The sequence below is a fragment of the Anticarsia gemmatalis genome, chromosome 7, assembly GCF_050436995.1.
Source record: "Anticarsia gemmatalis isolate Benzon Research Colony breed Stoneville strain chromosome 7, ilAntGemm2 primary, whole genome shotgun sequence".
NCBI lineage: Eukaryota > Metazoa > Arthropoda > Insecta > Lepidoptera > Erebidae > Anticarsia > Anticarsia gemmatalis.
The window spans coordinates 625,662-646,911 of NC_134751.1; the positions used below are offsets into that span (position 1 = coordinate 625,662).

Sequence of the window (21,250 nt, forward strand, 5' to 3'; positions counted from 1 at the left end):
CTCCTTAAAACTTTTCCTTATTGTGATAGCGACTTCTAATATAATTATGGTGTACGTGATTGGTGACTACTAATGAAGCCTTCTTAAGGCCTAACAATAACCAGGACTGATTTTGGCTGTGCCCTAAAAATTATGATTGACTCTAATACCGTTAACAGTTAACACAAGTAAGGTATACCTAAGCTATGTTCGTCTTCGATTGTTTACAAGTTGTAACGACTATACGACTAGTGTTACAGTTTCAGTCTTACAGTATAAACGTATGTTTTGTAGAGGCCGCACTGAAGTGCCATTTTCATGAAATGCGATATTGATATTGCGGTTGGAGAAGCGAGAAGAATTAAGTTCTTTTTAGACTCAGTTTCAAAAGAAGATTAATAAAGGCATGCCGATGGTTTGAACTCTCCGAACGTCCAGTTTTAATATGGAAACTACATTTTGAAATGTTTCATGTAGATCAGTTATAGCATGCCAGAAATGCATTATGAATAGAGGATCTTTAAAATGTCAAAGAACCCTACTAATAAATTAGAAATATAACAATAATTGGGCCTCATCAAAATAACGTTTACAATGGAAATTCATATAATTTTCGTTTGTCTCAGAGTCAAGATTATATTATACGAGTAGATTACTTTTTATAAATATTTCTTATTATGAGAAATTATCCCATACTATACACACGATAATTACGCGAAATTCATATTATTCTATTTTTCATACAAAAGCCTGTAAACCCTCAAACAAATCGTACATAAAATCCATATAAGCTTTTCATTTCAATTGATTCGTGCCGTACATACTACGACTCAAACAATACCCTCTTCAAGCCCTTTCAGAGCTACGAACTCGACATTCGTACATACATCTTGTCAGCAGCGTCCCAAAATTTCACTCAATTTACAAGAAATACATTGTACCCGTCTCATTTAGCCTTTCTAATATAACAAGACATAAAGCTAGGCGTTTAAGGAAAGGCAACAAATCCAAATTATCCTTAAGTGGAATCTTTTATCCTCTATCTTCCTTTATTCTTGGCGAAAGCTGTTCCTAAATTTATTTCTTGCTGCAACCCGTATTTTAAGGGAATAGAGTTACTGAGTTACATATGCGGGCCGTAAATTTTCTACAATTTGTTCTTAACTTATTTTAAACTTTTTATCTGTTTTTCCTTTTTGTACATTACTCAGTTACGAAGATTATTTTATAGGCCTGGTAAATTGTGAACGTCTTTAACATAAACGAAACCTAAACGACAATAACCGTGTATGTAGCCATAAAAAAGTTAAACAAATTCTTAAAATCTCTAACAGACTTTCAATTTAAAAAACGTATTGCAGACAACATAAAAACTCAACCACAGAACCTTGAAAACAAAACAAGGAACAAAGTTAATGAAAACTTTATACAAAAGATTAATTAATATAAACCTTTTTAAAATATGAACCGAAGCCATCAAAATGTTCTTCATATTCAAAGTTGGGTTTTTATGGGAGCAGTCTTGAGTTATTTTATTAAAATTCGGCTTAGCCTGGGTCCATAAAAGTGCCACTTCATAGGGCTCTCGGACCCCAGTACTCGCGCAAAAATTTACATTTAGATTGCCAAGGTATCTTATGTTTAAGCTTGTTAAAACTTAAGAGAGTACATTCGAAAATTCTCTTGTCCATTTTGGGATCTCGTAGATAAGGAGATGTAATGTTGGTGGTGAAAAAATTGTGTTATCAAATGAGTTTAATCGGTTCTTGGTGCGACTAGTTGGATACAGAGAATATTTTTTACGAAATGAATCCGTTACGAAAGAAAAGCAGTAACCTTTTAGTTATTATGAATAGAAACTAACTTTAACGAATTAAGACATAACTGTTTAATTAATTTTACAATTCAATAAATTATTCCTCTATATTTGCTTTTTAACCACCCCGATATTTTGAAGTTGAAGGTAAATTTATATTTTATTGTATGCATTGACACACTAATGCCATCTATGCAGTTTTATAGAAACTTTTCCGAATTGTGACGTTTGATAAGTCTTGTCTATTTTGTATAAGCGCGCAATTAGATATTAAATGTAAAAGTAGGTATGTTTATATTTTTAACATCATCATATTAACCACACGGGTTTTGAAAGTTCGCTGAAGTAATACAAATACAAGCATTTATTTATTTTGTTTCTGAACGTTTATTTTGTTTCCCTTTGACATAACGGATTCAAAGTGTCAATATGACATAAGTGACATTCCGGTCCCATTGTTTACGATTCTTACGAATTGCATTTATATTCGAAATTCAATGAAAATCTAATCCAAAAATGACTGTAACTCAAAACTATAAATGTGTTAACTGCGGCAAAGCAGCTGCAGCTTTATTTAAGACCTATGGGCCTACAGTTTTGAAACTAACGAAATGTGTACGTAGCTTACTTCTAAACACCCTATTTTCAAAGTTTTTAAGCGAGATAGTTTGAATATTATTCTGCCTATCATTGTCAATGTACTGATCACTTAATTACTACCTTTTTCTATACTGTATGGCTCTTAGACCGATATTTCGGTCCTATTTCTGCTGAAAAAGTAGACGTACACATTTCGTAAGTTTTAACCATTTGTTATTGTAATTTCAGGAGAGTTGTAAAGGCATAGTAGACAAATACATAGAATATGATCCTGTTATAGTGATGATAGACTTGGTATTAATGTCTAAGGAAGCACAAAGGCATGTACTGTACAATACAGAATTCAAGGTAAGAAAGTTGCAAATTTACCTAGTATGAACGCAGATAGAACGGCATATTTCATTTAAAGATCGAATCTGACTATGTTTGTAACCCACCTAGTTTATTTTTTGCCAATTTCAAACTAAACTTAACAATAAAACAAAATATATCTTATTATATCTGGAGTTCTTAGCGCAGGCGTTGTCTTTTAGAAAATAATGAAAGTAATCTGACCAGTTAAATTGCTCATAATTCTGATTAATACTTAAACAAATTATTTATCATATTTCAGTCATTTTGGAAGCTACTCATCATACTTATGATGTTAGAAACTTATGGAGTGTGGAGGAATGACAGTCTTTTCAACATTGCTGTCAACTCTCTCTGTGGCTTTGAGAATGTTAACTCAACTGATATGTAAGTAAATATATTCTAATATATTTTTTTTATAACCCCTTACTGTCCCACTGCAGGGCAAGGGTCTCCTCCCAAACGAGGGGGGAGGAGTTAAGCCTTGAGTCCACCACACTGGCCAAGTGCGGGTTGGGGACTTTGCATGCCCTCAATAAATGTATTAAACAAATTTTGGGCATGCAAGGTATCCTAACGATGTTTTCCTTCACCGTTAGAGCAAGTGATAATTATTTCTAATACACACATAACTTCGAAAAGTCGTTGGTGTTAGTCAGTCAAATAATTTACCACATTATATTTTCAGAAGTATACCCATTAACATAACAATCCCAGACTCATGGAAGAGTAACTGCTGGGCGTGGGAGCAAGTAGTCAAGGAAGATGATTCAGACCTGTTCATTTGGGAGAAAGACTTTTATATACAGTTCTTGTCTATATTGTCAGGTTAGTATTTATTTATTTATTTGAGTCTCCAACAAAGGATACACTGTACAATCATTCTGAATACTCCTTGAATTACAGGAGACTACATCAAAAACTATAGTTTTAATATTTAGTATAAATAGTTACTAAATATTTTTTAAGTTTAAACTAGTATTTCTCAAAAAATATTTTGATTTCTATACACCCCTGCCTAAACCTTTGGGTATAACAGATGTGATGCTATGTATGTATGGACATGTATTTATATTTATTTTATTCATTGATTTACCTTTGAAAAATAGTCATCTACAGCTGACCATGTGCATTCTCAAGCATGACAAGTTAATTTCAGTGGAACCTTTATGGTAGTTACGTGAAATAACTCACTGACTGACCTTTTGTTTACCCTTAGTTTTTAGAATTTAATAAAGTTGTGTGTTGGATACATTTTATTTTCAAAGCTTATAAAAGGAGTGCAAGACTGCAGTCATAAGAGGTCCTTTGTCTTAGACCTTCTTGCATAGCTCTAGTTCATTATAACAGAAATTAAATGTGTGCTTTTAACATTTGTTATGCTTTATTTTTCAGGTCTGTTGGCGTTTATAATATCAGTGCAACTGTTAATGAAGATAGCTACACCACGCAATGAAGGTAATATCATTTGTATATCTAAAAAATATGCTCATTGTCTTAAAACAAACTCAGCTGTGTTGACCACAGGTAGGACTAGAGGTTAAAAGTCATATGACAAACAAAAAAATAAAATACCTACCTAGGTAGTTGGTTAAAAATTTAAATGTTACATTACATTAAAAAGTAAAATAACGTAATAAAAACAGTATCACGCTGCAAAACCATTCATTCAGACTTATGAGTAAGTAGGTATAGGTATCACCTTGTTATAACTGCAAAATATTACTTACCTAACCGGCTCATCGGCGCCAGCGAGTCTCGATCCTGTGACGACACTGACACACGCGGCGAATGCACTACCTACCTACCTACCTACCTACCTACTTACGAATTATTATCACTTAGGAATTGTAACTTATTAATCATCACTAATCACTTCGACCACTTTATTCGCAAAAGCAGTGCACAAATTTAGAATTTTGCTTTGTTTAAATATGATCACTAAACTACCGGATACTAAATTTTAATCGGTGTAATATACCTACCTACTACTGCTAATTTAATATCAAATCTCCCGGTCGAACCTTAGGATCGTATAGGTACCTACCTTATATGAATAAAACACTACTTACAAGTGATAATCACTTAGATATTGTTACTTTTGAATTATCACTATACCTACACGAGCGAGCACTTGTTTTAGAAAAGCAATGCACTAATTTAGAATTTTGTCTTGTACTAATATCTACATACTTCTAATCGGTGTTGCATATGACCGCGCACTGATAACAAATCTCCCGCCGAATCTAAGGAACCTTTAAGATGTGTGTAAGCACCACGAAAACTGCACAAAAACACTCACTACCTAATAATGAAAAACCATCAACGACACTAAGGCGTCCTTTTACACTATACGTAAACACATAATTAAAGCCTCATATTTAGACAAAACACTAATAGGTACCTACTAATTAATTACACGAAAATCTAAAACAATTGACAAACGTCCTTTTTGCGAAAGTTTAACTTAAATTCGCGTTTTTTCGCTCGCGAATAATTTCGGTCAATGTGTCAAGGACACAGGTTCGGGCGGCACTGATGGCGGAAGAGATCAAAGTACATCAAAGCAGAAGGCCGCGTCGCGTGCGCCGCCCGCCCAATAGCAGACGCGCTAAAAAATAAAGGCTTTTCAAACTGCTTTCCTATTGGCCGGTGCCTTGTAGTTGTAGAATTCTTTTTAATTTTGAATTTCTTTCGATTCGAATTTCGAATATGCTACGACTCAAATGCCTAGTGATATATCTACCTATCTAAATTTTATACATCGATTAACACAAAATTTTATAGGTACCTATGCATATTCAATTATTCATTAAGTCTGAGAACCGGCTACTATCTATTTTTCCTACCCCTAAGTAATAAGGCTAACATTTTTTCAAATTTATATGGTAAAACACCGTTTGCCGGGTCAGCTAGTTTGTTTAAAAAGTTAATTGTTAATAATAGTAAATTGTTGTAGGTAGGTACTTCACATGACTAAAGACCTCTAGCTGTATTCTTACGTTAAAAGAGAGATGCTATGTTAGCGACATATTCATGCCAAACTTTTTTTTTTCCAGTGCCATTACTCCGAGTGCTCAAAGCGTTTTCCCTAGCCGACGTATCTATCCTCTTTACGCTACCTATGTTAGTGTGGGGAGCAGAGACGTCGCCAGATACAAGAATAGTGCATTATTTACTTGTATTTGGATACAGTTTTGTAGTGTTCCTGAATGTATTCACTGGTAAGTTTTGAGAATAGCGACATCTAGTGAATGAATTTAGAAATTGTTGCAGCATTATCTGTTAGTTGATTGTTGTATTTAACTATGTACGTGTTATAAATATTATGGTAAAGATATTCTTTGAATAAATAGATATTAATTTTTTTTATAAATATATTATATTTGTAAAATAGGCTTTTTGCTAACATGAAGTAAGCAGCACTGCAAATTATAGAATGTTAAAAATAAAAGGTCACCACCACGCCACAACCATTGCATCGGGAGGTCAAGGGTTCGATTCCCACACGGAACAATTATTTGTGCGATCAACAAGCACCGAATTGTTTCGGGTTTGGTTGTGCTTTGTGTTTGTTGTTTGTAAAAGTCCCTGTACACAAGAGCAATTAATAGAGCGGGATATGTATTTCAAAAAAAATTGAAGAAAACTCACTCTTATGCTAGTTCTTTTGATTTGTTCTGAAAGCTTGTATCATAATATGATGTGTCGCCGATTCTAACCAATATCTTTTGTTTCAGTTCTGTACGAGTGTCCATTATTAGTTTCAATAGTTATATTATTAATCGGCAATATAACTAAGTACGCAACTTGTTACGTCACCACACCAATATTGAGGACGTTAATATCATAAGAAGTTATGAGAATTTAAGTAAAAACAGATATTTATTGAACTTAAGGAAAATACAAGAAGTACAAAGGATAAGTTTGGCGATTTTTTTTATAACCCGTTATTGTCCCACTGCTGGGCAAGGGTCTCCTTCCAAACGAGGAAGTAACCTGTCTTAGAATTAAAGTTGCTGCAAGTATTATTAAAGCTGTCAGTTTTCTAATGTTAATCAATACTTATTCCGAAGTGATGAGTAAAGTGAAAATTAATAAATATGTTGTGGTAAAAAGACTCTAAAGCTGTGGAAATTTTTATGTCGACAATAAACCAAAATCTTCTATACTTTATAAATCAAAGATTTCATATTTATTATTTATTACGATGTTGTGTTCTTCTAGAATAATTATATGACTAGAACACAGACAAGCTAATAAAATAAGAAAATTTGAATATTATAAAACAGGAATTAGACCATCTTTCCTTATTTAACTGTTAATTGAAAATGTAAATTTTAATTGCAAAAAAATATAGAGACATGTTACAGACAAGTTTAATGTGATATCAAATAAAAGACTTATAACCGTATCACAGAGTATTTATTTCAAAAATATAACCTCGATATTTAACTATATTTCTTATTTAAATACACATATACATTGGTGTAGTTTATACATTTATTACATAGACGTTATTACAACTGTTCTTTCAAAGATCTTTGAAACTACCCGTGTACTGGCAAGATGGTCGATAAAGGCAGCCCATATCAGCTTATGTTGTTGGTCTTACACTCAAAACGGCTAAATCGATTTGGATGAAATTTGTTAAAATTATAGGTTATAATAATCTACTATTTTACACTGTTAGGGCGAGTCTTTATCGTGATGAAAAATTAGGTTTTTTAAATTAAATGTTATCAATATTCAAAGACCTTAGAAACAACACTTGCACTCAAGGCATAGACAAAGACACAAGGCTTATAATAACGGTAAATACACTTACAAAATAACATTTATTTTATGGAAGAGATTATTAATGACTAAAAACGGAAAAAGCACTTTAACAAAAATAACTTTTTGCAAAATCAGTGTAGGTAAATGTAGGCAATCTGTTTTTGATAGTCTGGTTTAGTTCATAAACGTGCCACTAGGGGCGCTGATGGACATTTATATGAAAAACGGATTACCATATTTTTTTATTTGGTACTTGCATAGTAGGTCTTGAATGAGAAAATGGACTACTGAAAGGGGGAATATAATAGAATGTGCTAATAATATAATAGGATAACGGAACTAAAGTTATATGTGCTTGTAAAGAACGGTGTTTAATGAAAATATTAAATTCTTAAAAGCTGGGAATGTATGTATATACATATTTTTATTAACTATGGCCAACATATCATGCTGTTTCTTTCTTTTGCTCGTAGAAAGAAAAGTATAGCATGATATGAATGGACACAATTTGTTCTTTAGTTATGCGTAATATAAAGGATACTCTAGTGATACACATTGGAAAATATTACGCAAAGGAATTTAATTATATCAAATAAATACGTTTTTTTTGTGTTTTAACATAAATAGAATAGGGTAAAAGAATTTCATCCAAAAATATTTTTCAAACCTCAATTTGGTTACAAAGGTTATTAACGTATATTTCAAAATGTATCAATTACTAATTTTAACATGCACAAACCATATTCTTATAATATCAAACCTTAGCCCAATATAAATAAAAAAACAATATAAAAAAGATATTTCTCTCATACATTTATTTTTAAAATTTTGTTTTACATTTTAAATAAACGGCAAAATATACAAATTATGGAAAATATATTTCGTAACTTGCAACACCATTCAGTCTTTGGCTAAATTGAGCAGAAGCAAAAACTAATGTAGAACTACTTGCGATAAATATTGAAGAACATTTTTATATATAGAAAATAATAATTATTATTTTAAGTACCCACACACAGACCACTTATGCACAAGTCTTATAAACTTCTCATAAAGTTGCGGGATCCTTCCCCCAGTGATATTAAATGGTCAGTAGACGATGATTCAACTGTTACAATATTATTAATTAGCTGCTTAATCACAGCAGTAATAATAATTTACTTTGAGAGACTTCATCGATCAAATTTGAGAGAATTCAATCAGTTCAATCGCAGGTCTGGGTTGCACAAAACTGGGTAAGTATTTTTTAGGGTTTGATTTTCATACAGCATCAACATAATATGAGGTAAAACTCGCACCTGAAGTTCGATTGACTAAATTGGTGCAATAGTGCTCAATTATATGGCAGCAGAAGGTCCACTACAATTCTAAAACCCTCTCAAAAGACTCGTGCAGAAAGGTAAAGAATGGTTTATGTGTGGGTACTTAATAAGCTTATGATCAACTAAACTAACGGCATGCTTAAGCTAAATGCTAATTATGAGATAAATAGAGCGCTAAATGAGATGTTTTAACATTCAACAATACCCAAGTAGATATCTATCTTTATTTTATTTAATATCGAAAAGGAACAACTATATTTAAACAGCATGGGAATAAAAAACCCCATCTGTTGGCAACATTTTTTAAATAACAATGACGTAGTATTTCAGAAAAAGTTTCCATATGCGTAAGTGTTGCCATACTTAGTTAAGCAAAAAAGACATTTAAATTTATTAGAGTAGGTAACTTTGCAACTTAATTATAGCGTCTAGACAAACTTTAATTAACCTACTAAAATATTTCAAAAGGAAAAATACTAAATTCATAAAAGATTGATTAAAAAGGAGTCATTTTGAGAATGTTTTGTCAATTTTCAATGTTTTTAAAGCAGAATACAAAAGAACAAATTTTTCATAATGGTTTTCTTATTACTAACAAAATATAGACGAATTTTGAAGCACATAGCTTTTGTTCTTACATTTATTGTATACAAATATATTATTATGTATTCACATTATAATTTGTGCGACGACAGCAGACAACATAGAATACATTATTTCCTTGTTCATATAAAACATTTAATGTGACCTTATCTTTTCAATTACCGTAAAAGACGATTGTTTCTCATGACAAGCGATATCAGTCCGACAATAATAATAATCGAAAAATACCTTCACAAAAACGTAAAGAAACCAAAAATTTCCTTTCTTTCTGCAAATAGATTTTTTAATATCATAGCTACCTTTTAAAACATGAGACCATAATCATTTTTATGTATTTTTACCTGATTTTACTGTCTATAATGTGAAAAACTATAATCTGAATTATATACAATATTCTTTATATTACAAGCATTATTATACTAACATTTATTAATATAATGTTTGGAAAGGTAATAATAATGTGTTTTAATGTGGATAGTTGTAGTATCATAGTTAAACAATATCATACTTTATCAGGGGAGACCTAGAGTGATTTTGCACTCTCATTGTGCATAGTTTTATAGGTGAAATCTTAATATTTATAAAAAAAGAAATTAAACCCGACTTTTACAATCCCCCACACAAATTGTTCAAAGAAAAGTTTCGATATTGAAACAAAATGAAAGAAAAGTTTTTGACTGTGATTGTTATTTTGCCTAGCTTACATAATATATTTTGAGTGATAGAAAATATATATTAAATGTTCACAATGCACCTATTACAAGTGTATGTACATACACTATCCACATTAAAACAATCAAACAATAATTATCACATAAAGGAGTAACATTTTTCATAATAAAGATATAGTTTATATAATAAGATATAAGGTGATTCATATAAATACTACACTTCCATTCATTGGGTATCTTGTATTGACATTCAGTAGGCATATAGTAGATAATGACGTCAGAATTTTACTTTTAAATAAACACACTATTTTTGTATTGTTTGTCACAAAGTATGAAGGTATAACTCGATCTCAAAGTGCATTTGATGATCATCAAAAAGAAAAAATCTATTCTGTAAGCTATACTTTGACTATCATATATTTTCTCTAATTCATATTTGACTAACAAAATCATTAATCAATTTTGTTGTAATTATAGAGAGTCACAAAGCATGAAAAAATATTGTAGTATTATAATTTTTATACATCTGAGTTGTTTATACGAATCACTTTATATCTAAAATCTTATCTAATTACAACATAGAAAATATTTGTTTTAATACAATATAACATGCAGACGTTGGTTTGAATGTTTCGCTGTGACCTTTAGTTGTGTTCATGTCAAATAGCTTGGAACAATGCCAGTATTACTTTTAGTACAATTGCCTTGTTTGTTCATTATATTGGTACTGTAAAAACCCATTTATTTTTATCTTACTAAGTAGATTATTACTATATCCATTAATAGTATTAATTGATAATTCTGTTTTATATGATTATATTACAATTTATTAGAAAAATGTGCACATGGCCAGAACAATTCAATTTTTTTTTACTTGAGTTTATTACACCAACTGCAAATATAATACTTAAATACAATAGAAATACACTGATTTTGTTTTGCAAATTGAAATTACTTATGAACATTGTACCTATTTTTACATTTATTGGAATTCATTCATGATTCATTACAGTGGAATAAATACAGATGCACATATTTCAGTTCACATTTTCCTTGTTTTGTTGACACCTGTCTAATGTTTTTTCTCAACAGACAGTAATTTACTAAGCAGCCTTGGCAATATCTAAATAATTAAATTAAATGAGTTTTAGACAATATTTAAAACAGCTATTGAACAGTCATTGTTTATTCATGAAGCATTATCTATAAACAAATTAGTTAATCACTTCTTTGTCTTCTTATCAAGTTTATTTGACTCACAATCAACATCATAATGGATCAATGTCAACTCTTAAACATCAGTAACAACAATACACTCAAACCGGTCCCCGTAAATATAACAATCACATTCTATACAAATAAATTACGTACACAACTAAGGACTGAGCGGCGGGTCATCGTTGCCAATCATAACGTCCTCGTACATTACGTCATTATTCCTTCTAGACTCAATTTTCTGATGTACATACTCAATTAAATTATACTTCCTAATAACTAGTACCGCTCCTGCTATGAGTAGAGCGAGCGTGAATATAGTAACTGTAGCGATGGCCACTCCGCTATGCGACGTACTATCGTCACCCGGCGATTCGCAATCATCCCCTACGCGAATCAAACCTCGCAAACAATCACACTGCGATGTCGTAGCATTGCACGTCTGGTGCTCCGGACACTGGTTATATATCGAAACATTGCAGGGCAGGATGTGCTCTGTTAAAAAGAATACACATCGTAACACAGAATAAATTGATTCAATTAAATAATCGTCGGCTACTTACAACTTACCCGAGCAACCGTATTGTATTAGATTTACGAGCAACGCCGCCACAATGTCGATGGTTTTCAGCTCCATGATGTTCAAACACCGTGTTAACAAGTATTTACATCACAATTCGTACTAAATACTCTCGAGGTTTGTGTCTATTTGAAAAATCGAACAATAGTTTTCAGCGAGTAGCGCAAGCAAAACAAATGTCAAAAATATTGTGCTGTCATACGTCAACCGCGTTTAGTTGTTGCACTGAATGTGCATACGTAATCCTCAATGTAGCTAGAGCAATGTTGATAGTTCTATGAAAAAAAAGCATGAATTAGTTTGACAAACTTATTACAAAAATAAACCGTACTCACTAATTATAACAAATGTAGTTTTGCTTTATCCAAGGCCTACATTAAGATGTTCAAATTTTTTCCCAAAAACTATGAACAAAACGTGGCATACAAAACAAGCGATTCATTGCACGCATTGCCCATTGGCTAAAAATGATTTCATTTGCTTTTGTTGTGGGATGTGTTTGGATTAGTAGTTTAAGCTATCTTAATAATAAATTGAAATAAAACACTAATAATAAAATTATATAATATTGGGTTGTTTATTTTTTACACTTAACAAATAATTACATTAATTGCACTTTGTCATCCGCCAACCAAATTATTGGGACGGACAGTAAAAAATCTTTAAGTATATTATATTTTACAACCTATCAGTCTAGAAATTATCACAATTTATTGTTCTTAATCTAGAAGTTTTCATCTTCCGCTTCCTTTCCATACACGTATTTTTCGGGCAGAATGTAATCGTTGGGATCATGGCCGAAAGCTTCAACACCACCGTTTCCATCATCAGCGCCCTCTCTGTAATTAAATAATTTTAATTTTTAGTTAAATTAGCCAATCCTGGCAGTACTTTGGGATACTGCAAGGAAAAGTTTACCTAGGTTATAGGTAATGTAAACACATTGTACTAAAAAAAACAGTAAAGTACTTACTAGGTATGTAGCAGGGATTCAACTATAGGGCTATAAAAATCTTTTGCACTTTTTAGTTAAATGACAGAATGAGATAGGGCGGTCAGACCTACGAGCTTACCTTAATTCTGCGTGGTCAATATCCTTGCGATGTTTCGGCTTCTTCTTAGGAGCTGGCTTGTCCTTATCCTGTTCATCTTCAAACTCTTCAGGCTCCCTGATCCTCTCATGATCCCTGAGATTCTCATGATCATGTTCCTTTTTCGCTGCAACATTACAACATAATTAAACATTGTAGGAATAGGTTTAAGCAAAGAAAAAAATGTATTATTGAAGTTGTATGACTTTAATTTGGTTTTTAGATTAGTTGACAAACATGATCTGCATTATTATACCTATTCTATTTATTAATACTAGTGGTGGGTTGTAACAATAGATACAAAGGTTTTAGCTGCTATTGAATGAAAGTTAATAAACTAATATTCAGTGTCCAAACTTAAAACCATCTCAAAATTCTTCTAATAAATTTTAAAGGTCTTCGAATAAGCTTGGCTGGTTCACCTCTGCGCTCATGTCTGTGGCTGTAGGCACCGTCTTGGGCCTCTTCATCCTGTCCATACGAGTCCTGCTTCTCAAACTCGTAGTTGTCTCCAGCCTTCTTGTGGTAGGAGTCGAAGTGCTGGTACCCTTTCTTGCCACCGCCCGACTTCTTACGAGAATACCCGATCTCGCCGTTTCCTTCCCTTTCGTCTGATTTGTAGTATTCTCCTTCGTTCGATGAGGATTGCTGGAGAGAAAATTGTCACTTCAGATTATAAGATCTTAAATTATTATGAAATCACCTCTCACCAAACACTAAAGGAAATGATTATGAAATGATAATGGTTTTTAGGTCTAATGTTCATCCTTAATAAACTATGATGCCCTTACCGACAGTTCCGTTTTGTATGATTATGAAGTTCGCATTGTATTGACAAGAGCCGGGGAATCACCAGAGAAAAGATAACAATATTATGAATGTTTTTTATCGGTCGTTGATCTCATATCCTTAGAGTAATATGTTTGTTTTGTCTTATCTTTATCATGTCAAGGTGCCTTAACGTGACTACTGAAACTATAATTCTAATCTTTATATTGTGACCAATATCATCAATCATTAATCTATACTTCTAAATCTGTAGACGTTCAAAATCAAGACGTTCAATACCCTATTTTTCTTGGTCACAGCGTCATACCTGAACAGCTGGCCCAATTTGAAGTATAAGGAAGGTTCTTATGTAGAGAAAAATAGTAAAAAACTCACCGAGGCTCCTCTACGATGTCTGATCAGGGACTCTGAATTGTCAACATCCTCGTATCTTGCTGCGTCTGTGGTGTCAATATGAGCTGGCATCGACGCAGCCAGGTGCAGGAGACAGAGCGCCAGTGACGCTAGTTTTAACATCATTGTTGAGTTTCTGAAAGAATCGGGTTTAGTATTAACTTCCCAGGAAAATTTTCCGTGCAGTGTAATTCTGAATCACGAACTCCAAGCAAGGATGAAGAAATGCTGTAAATCGCTCTACTATTCTTTCTGTAGTAAGTAGGTACTTTGTATGTTTGTCATCATTAAAAGTCGTCCCTTTATGGCGAGGTGATCACTATTCTTTTGCACTCGTCCGAATGTTTGTATCCAATATTTTAAAAGCGTGAGATTGTTGAATGTTTGATCACAATAAAAAAAGTTAGTTTTATACCACTTTTACTTTACAGCACGATTTATCACTGACAAAAATCTATAATTACTGGACGTTATTTTATTGAAAAATCTTCATTTGCAATTAAAGTTTTTGAAACAAAATTGCCTATTTTATTTACAACATCCAATTCGAATCTTAATTTACAATTAAAACGTTTAATTGTCACAACCAATCATGTGTAACAAATAGAGCAGAGTCATTACTCAATCACTTTACTTACAAAAAGTGCCGTAAGTTTCTTAGACACGTTCAGTAGCAACTCAACAATATGATTCGAATCGTGTACTTTATATAACTGGATGTTGCGGTTCTTTCGATCTTTCACAATGACTGACTGACCCCTCGGTTCTTCGTACACTGCAGCTGTTGATTTTTCTATTTCATCAATGAGTTCAATTTCACTAGCGGTAGGTGACCCGTGAATACAAATACACTTTCGTTCGATTGTTTTCTATTTTTTATGTTTTAGTATGAAATTCTTCTTTTGTGATGTAATATGCAGTGTCTTGGTTCAATTGAACTAGTTTTGGTAGTCAATGTGGTTTTTCTATGAAATTGTCACTTGAGCAGAGTAAAGAAATGCTAGATAATGATGTAAGAGTTTGTAGTGTGTAATTCTAATACAAACTGAAGACTATTTTACATTCGTTACGGTAATTAATATACTACCTAAGTTTCAAACATTGAAAGGAAGTTGGTTCCTTAAAAACATTTTTTTGTTTGGATTGTATAAATTTTGTTTTGGTTTAGAACCCCTGTCGTCTTGTTGATTGTTTATAGACAAAACTATTGTTTGTTACACAAAAAATGCTTTAGTTTTTGATTATCAATTTTGTATGCTTCAATTTTAATGCCATCAAAAACATTCTGTAAAAACCTCAAGTCTCGCCGTAAAAAGTTGTGAGATCTATATAATACCAAGTCGATTAATCTATTTAGTCTCTACTTAAAGGACCTTCTGTCTTAAGTTATTAGGTATGTTATTATCATGCCAATTTAAAAAAAATACCTCTAAAACAAATAGACCGACCTGGCCATCGCATGATTTGATTATTAGTATGTATCACACTACACAGCACGACGAGAAGTTAATGCTCCTGAAATGTTAATGGCGAATTTGTGTTTTCTTGCGATGACCAAGTCGATCTATTTGTTTTAAAGGTATTTTTTTTTTAATTGGCATGTTAATAACATACCTAATAACTTAAGACAGAAGGTCCTTTAAGTAGAGACTAAATAGATTAATCGACTTGGTATTATATAGATCTCACAACTTTTTACGGCGAGACTTGAGGTTTTTACAGAATGTTTTTGATGGCATCTCACTTCTTTTTGTAGAGCGAATAGAGCAAACATAAGTCCAATTTGTATGGAAAGCCGTATTTTTTTCATAATTCAACATATTTTCCTATGGGAATGTTGTTCAGTTTCATGGGCTAAACACCCTTACCCACCCTATACCCCCTCCCGTTATGTCTCATATAGTTACATATTTACACCTATTTGTTTTATTTTCTACAGAAATAATAATTTAATTCATTAACTGCAAATGTAACCTTGTAATCTTATACATTTATATGGGATTACAAAGTTATTGTTGCAGTTAGTATATTTAGAAAACTGGACCAAAATTAGAAAATATTGAATTTTTCCCATGATTAAGACACTAAACCCTACTTGTATTCTAAATTTTAAGCTTCTAAGTCTGCTAGAAGTACCTTAGACTTTTGATGATCGGTGAGTCAGTGAGTCAGTGAATCAGTGAGTGACAAAATTCAAAATTTTAACAAGTTGTCATTCTTAAACTACTGGTTCAAATTGTCTGAAATTTTAAATATACCGTGTTTATACAATGACTGATTAGTTGCTGAAAATCCAGGCTTCTTGTTTTATCCACTACGAAATTATAGGGGTGTCAAAAATAGCCCGAATTGCTTCGAGAAAAGGATGTTACGGCCGTGCCGCTTTTTTTTTGCTCGACTTGCGGGGGCACTTCCGTGCCCCCAGATGTAGCGAATTTCAGAACCGTTTCTTGCTGGCTCTTTTCAATTAATTTTAGCTACGGTACATTTTACGCTTACAACAATGATTACTGAATTTATTTAAAAATTCGTAAGACAGCATCATTTTTATTTCCAAATTGTTTATGTATATGAGTGATATTTCTCATTAGTTTATTCTACAAAGGTAAGTGCGACCTCACTCATCTTCGGAGCGTCTCCATAAATGACAAAATGTATAGCACCCATTTATTTATCAAAGACTATTACCAAATTCATCCTAGACTTCAAGATTTCTCTGACCTTCGTGTGGTAACACTAGCCAGAAAATTAAACGTTTCATTACATTATTACAATAGGCCAACACAGCATGAAATTGAGCCAATACCGCAATGGAATGAAACATGTTACTATTGAGATTGAATGGGTTGTGACACCGTGTGGGAGAAAGCGATATAAGTGAGGTTTTTCTCGTGACTGGCGGTTACAGATTTGAGTAATGTTTTATTGAGAATGTTCTACTGATAGTGGGGATATTATTTAAATACATACTAAGCCTGCACTTTTCATAGCGGAATCGCGGGGAATTTAGGAGACATTTTTCTAAAGGACCCACGACATCGCCAATTGACAGTCCAAAGGTATCTCGGAGTATTTTATTTCCCACAACTGGAAGTTTTCCCTTATCATTATTTCATTTACAAGACAAGACAGTAAAAGATCTCTCTGAAAGATATTTATACTACACAGAACACGTAAATGTTTTTACCTCGTTTTATGCGGGGCTTAGCGACAAAGCTATTATGTAGTCATTTTCTATTTTCAGTATGTTCCTTGACCGCGATGAGATTCAATTACGAACTAGAAAACAATGACCCGCCATCAATTACTGTTTTTACTCAATTTTCATAAGAGCTGTCGTCATTATTATTATCTTGTAAAAAAAGTTTAAGATTAAAATTTATATTTTGTTGGAAGATGATTTTTTAGGCTGTTTCTTAGAATCTATGTTTGAAATTACTTTATCCCACTCTGGAATCTAAACTTAGACTTTCTGATTAGGTATTTGGTGATAGACCTGGGATTCTCAACCTTTTTCTAGTGCTGACCGATAGCGCCATTTTTATTGTGATTAGCGGACCCCTATAAATAATCCAAATCCAAAAGACACTCACATGCTTTTACATGTACTCGTATCTATCAAATTTTTATGTTGTCCTAACCTAGACTAAAGAGCTAGTCAAAATATACTATTTAATACTTTGCAGCTACTATTAATTACAATCTCTTGAAAAAACCGGCATCGACCCGCAAAAGCTCTTTACAAAGAATTTTTCTTCGAAATAAAACTACCAAATATATTTTATACATTTAATACTGATGTTACACAACCGTCATTAAGCCGCCATAATTATAACTTTTCCTTAGTCTTGTTTGTATCAGTGAAGGCTGTATATACAGCTATGTAGTTTCCATCAAGTAAAGTCTTCGGGGCACTCGTGTCCTGAGTGTCTGATGCAGGAGAATTTTCCGAGTCGGTTTTAGGCCGTTCTTTTAATGAGTCTGGTAGCACGTCGTATGATAGCTGCCATTCTTTTTTTAGTTTCAGTTCCTCTAGAGCTTGGGCGCTGGAAGCATAAAAGGATCATGCTATATTTTCATTTTCATCTACATTTGCGGTAAATTGGCATGTTCCTGGTTGAAAAGGTGTGTAAACAAGTGAAACTTTCCACCAAGATGTATAGCCAGATCAAGCCTAAAAGATTATATTAGATGAAGTATTAAAGCAGTAGACTTAGATAATTTTCAATAACGATGTAGGGAATCTGTGTACTCACATAGCATTGTCAGTGACATCGAAACGTAAAACCTGGAAACCAGCGTCACGACCTCTCTGAATCGCGTTTTTAGCTAAGACGTGGACTATCTCTGTATTCTTCGGGCAGTTATGTGGCACTATGAGAATTACCTAAAACATAGCTCTTATGAATTAATAAGCTCAAAATGTAAACACACTACATCTTTAGCCAATGATTGAATGCATTAAACCATGTAAAACGTCTTCTGGTTACTTGAGCTGTTTTGCCAATAAGTTGACCACTGAAAATGTCTTCTTTATGGCCTTAGAATAGATTCAGTGCATCATTCTAAAATACGTTTTGAATACGACAAAGAACGAAATCACCATGGAAACCAGCTAAGTATTTAAGATGGACGTAGCTCCGGGTAGTTTTGGAAGAACACAAGATATATTCGACATATATATTGTCATACCTGTAATATATTATGCACTCGGTATTTGTCATGTAGCGCTGGCGCGCGAAGGCAATGCGCTGTGAAGTGCATGAGGCGCCGGGACCGCGTGCACCTGATGCAGCGCGCCCAGCGCTCCAGCATCGTCGCATCCCACGGACAGACAGACATGCCCAGAGCCAGCCCTCGGATCTGTGACCAGCCGCGACGGGACTCTTGTTGCTCTGCTAGCATTGAGTGACCTGGGAAACATGGAACTTTTTAGGAAACATACTATTTCAGCCTGGCTAAATTTTGTTGGTGCAACACAATGATATGTTACCGTTATGTAGCCCTTTTAGTTGGACGAATTTTCTTCATTTGTTCTGGGGAACAATATTTTCTCCAGAATATTTTTTCCGTCAAAAATATGATCAAATAGCATTTGGTGTTGCGTTCGGACTAGGTTCAAAGTTATTTATTGAATGAAAATTACTCTTTACAAAAAATATGATTACTATTCATAGTAGCAATTTTAGGTGGACGTGAAATCTCTTTCCTACATCATCATGCGTTAAAAATCCATTAAAATCGATAACATCTCGATTCTACTATCCGAATTATCTTTAGATCACAAAGTATCCTGTTTTATTCAACGAAAAATTTGACGGAATCTAAATTAACTCGAGTACCTTGTGCCAGTGCCCTAGCGACATAATCGCACAGAACGAGGTGCGAGGCGGACGGCGGCGCGACAAGGCCGGGCCAGGCCGTGCGCGTGTTCTCGCGCACGAAGCGCAGCACGCGCGGCACATCTGCCGGCCGGGCGCGACGCACGCGCATTCGCTCTTCATTCTCGGTGCCCTGCACCTGCTGCAATACGAGCATCGTATTTTGTAGCAAAAAGTATCTGAATATAGAAATCGCAAAAACCTCCAGTTACTTGCCACCATCTCAGATTTGTATTCGTTGTTATGACATCATGGATTTTCACGTGCTTTTTTCTATCAAAAACATGGTTTTAAGTGTTGGGATATGGTCTGATATGGATTAGTAATGAATTCTTGACAATATTTTACCGTTATACTGATGGATTAGTATTTCTTTCATAAAGTATGTTTTAATGTCTAGAATATGCCAACCACGTTTACAAAGCTTGTCTTTGTTAAATAAATATGAAGTCTAAGCATACGTCTTTGGAGAAATCTTGATTATATTTACCACAATTAGAAAAAGCGGACAATACAAAAGACCGAGTGGTGAGCAGGAAAGGACAGTAGAAAACATAGACGACATTGTGATACGAGGAGGAATGACATAGAGCACACTGTTAAAGGGAACTCCTATCCACTAAATGACCAAAAGAATGGAAGCTTTACACTTCCCGTAATAAAACTGCAAACTTTATTGAGAACGAGCCAGTATACAGCAACCTACTTAAGAAAATCCTTATAATTTACTGTACCGAATAGAAAGTTAGATCCTTGTCATGATTCTTCTGATGTTTTAGTACCTATACAAAAGACCTAAATTATAAAGGAATATCTATACAAACTTATTGTCAACTTACACATTTAATGTTTGCCTTACATACCTTTTGGTTTAAAATAGTGTGTAATTACTTGTTTCCATTCACTCACCACAACATGTTTGGCTTTGTTCACATCACTTTTGCTTTTGTCTGCATAATTACGTTTGTAATGAGTGCTGGTCTCACATAAAGCAACTATTGGTCTCTTGAAAATGTGCCTGACTGTTGTTAACTTGAACAAACTTGACAATGCAGACATAGTGGCTGGCCGAGAATGGTTTTACTGATTTCTTAAAACTTTAGACATCTACATTAGTCTAATCTTCATGTTTTTGCCATTTTGGTTGTTTAAAAATTTATTAAAAACATTGAATAAGTTTTATATGGTGGCATAGTGACAGTTGGTGTGACATTTCGTTGATTTTATCGTTGGGATTTCTGAATTTAAAATGTTTGGCCGATTTTTACCAAAAAGTTTGTTATATTGTTGTTTAGGTTGAATTTTCATAATAGCTTCCTGTAGGTGCTTAAATGGCTCATTTCTTATCGAAAATGTTCTAGCTAGAATTGTACTCTTATCTGTATTCTTAAGCTACACGTTAGATAATCTTATAGTTATCACATTATTTCAAGATTAGCTTTTGTCGTCTTATTAGATGAACTTTAGTGTACAGCTGATTTTGTGTTACAGCGTTAATTGAATCAAACAATTAGTGTATCGACAACATAAACCTATTCTTCCTTCATTCTAGAACCTCAAAAGTCAACATCTTTTTGAATCTCTACTTAAAAATACTCTGAAAGTCTGAACTGTCATAAATCAAAAATTTTCAAAGTCAAAAATGATTGGGTAAAAATGTAAATTATTCATTAAATATTA

At 33.2% G+C, this 21,250-nt stretch overlaps 4 protein-coding genes across 4 annotated transcripts; 1 reads left to right on the forward strand and 3 right to left on the reverse strand.

Annotated features, from left to right (window-relative positions):
- Positions 1 to 2,239: 2,239 nt before the first annotated feature.
- Arv1 (ACAT-related protein required for viability 1) lies at positions 2,240 to 7,160 on the forward strand. The gene is made up of 7 exons (XM_076116394.1): positions 2,240 to 2,410; positions 2,624 to 2,743; positions 3,009 to 3,133; positions 3,435 to 3,574; positions 4,142 to 4,204; positions 5,806 to 5,970; positions 6,487 to 7,160. Exons 1-7 carry the CDS (start codon positions 2,312 to 2,314, stop codon positions 6,597 to 6,599), a joined length of 825 nt encoding a protein of 274 aa, XP_075972509.1. The 5' UTR covers positions 2,240 to 2,311; the 3' UTR covers positions 6,600 to 7,160.
- Positions 7,150 to 12,109, reverse strand: LOC142974227 (uncharacterized). Its single transcript, XM_076116395.1, has 2 exons — positions 11,907 to 12,109; positions 7,150 to 11,831 (listed from the first exon to the last, which is right to left on the reverse strand). Exons 1-2 carry the CDS (start codon positions 11,971 to 11,973, stop codon positions 11,497 to 11,499), a joined length of 402 nt encoding a protein of 133 aa, XP_075972510.1. The 5' UTR covers positions 11,974 to 12,109; the 3' UTR covers positions 7,150 to 11,496.
- A 360-nt stretch (positions 12,110 to 12,469) lies between these two features.
- LOC142974206 (uncharacterized) lies at positions 12,470 to 14,953 on the reverse strand. Its single transcript, XM_076116371.1, has 5 exons — positions 14,828 to 14,953; positions 14,172 to 14,325; positions 13,430 to 13,655; positions 12,990 to 13,134; positions 12,470 to 12,755 (listed from the first exon to the last, which is right to left on the reverse strand). Exons 2-5 carry the CDS (start codon positions 14,313 to 14,315, stop codon positions 12,641 to 12,643), a joined length of 630 nt encoding a protein of 209 aa, XP_075972486.1. The 5' UTR covers positions 14,316 to 14,325; positions 14,828 to 14,953; the 3' UTR covers positions 12,470 to 12,640.
- Positions 14,954 to 17,990: 3,037 nt separating this feature from the next.
- On the reverse strand, positions 17,991 to 20,775 carry LOC142974157 (uncharacterized). Its single transcript, XM_076116320.1, has 5 exons — positions 20,480 to 20,775; positions 19,532 to 19,712; positions 18,882 to 19,102; positions 18,446 to 18,576; positions 17,991 to 18,235 (listed from the first exon to the last, which is right to left on the reverse strand). The coding sequence occupies exons 1-5, from the start codon at positions 20,627 to 20,629 to the stop codon at positions 18,019 to 18,021; spliced, it is 900 nt and encodes a 299-aa protein (XP_075972435.1). The 5' UTR covers positions 20,630 to 20,775; the 3' UTR covers positions 17,991 to 18,018.
- Between the last annotated feature and the right edge of the window lie 475 nt (positions 20,776 to 21,250).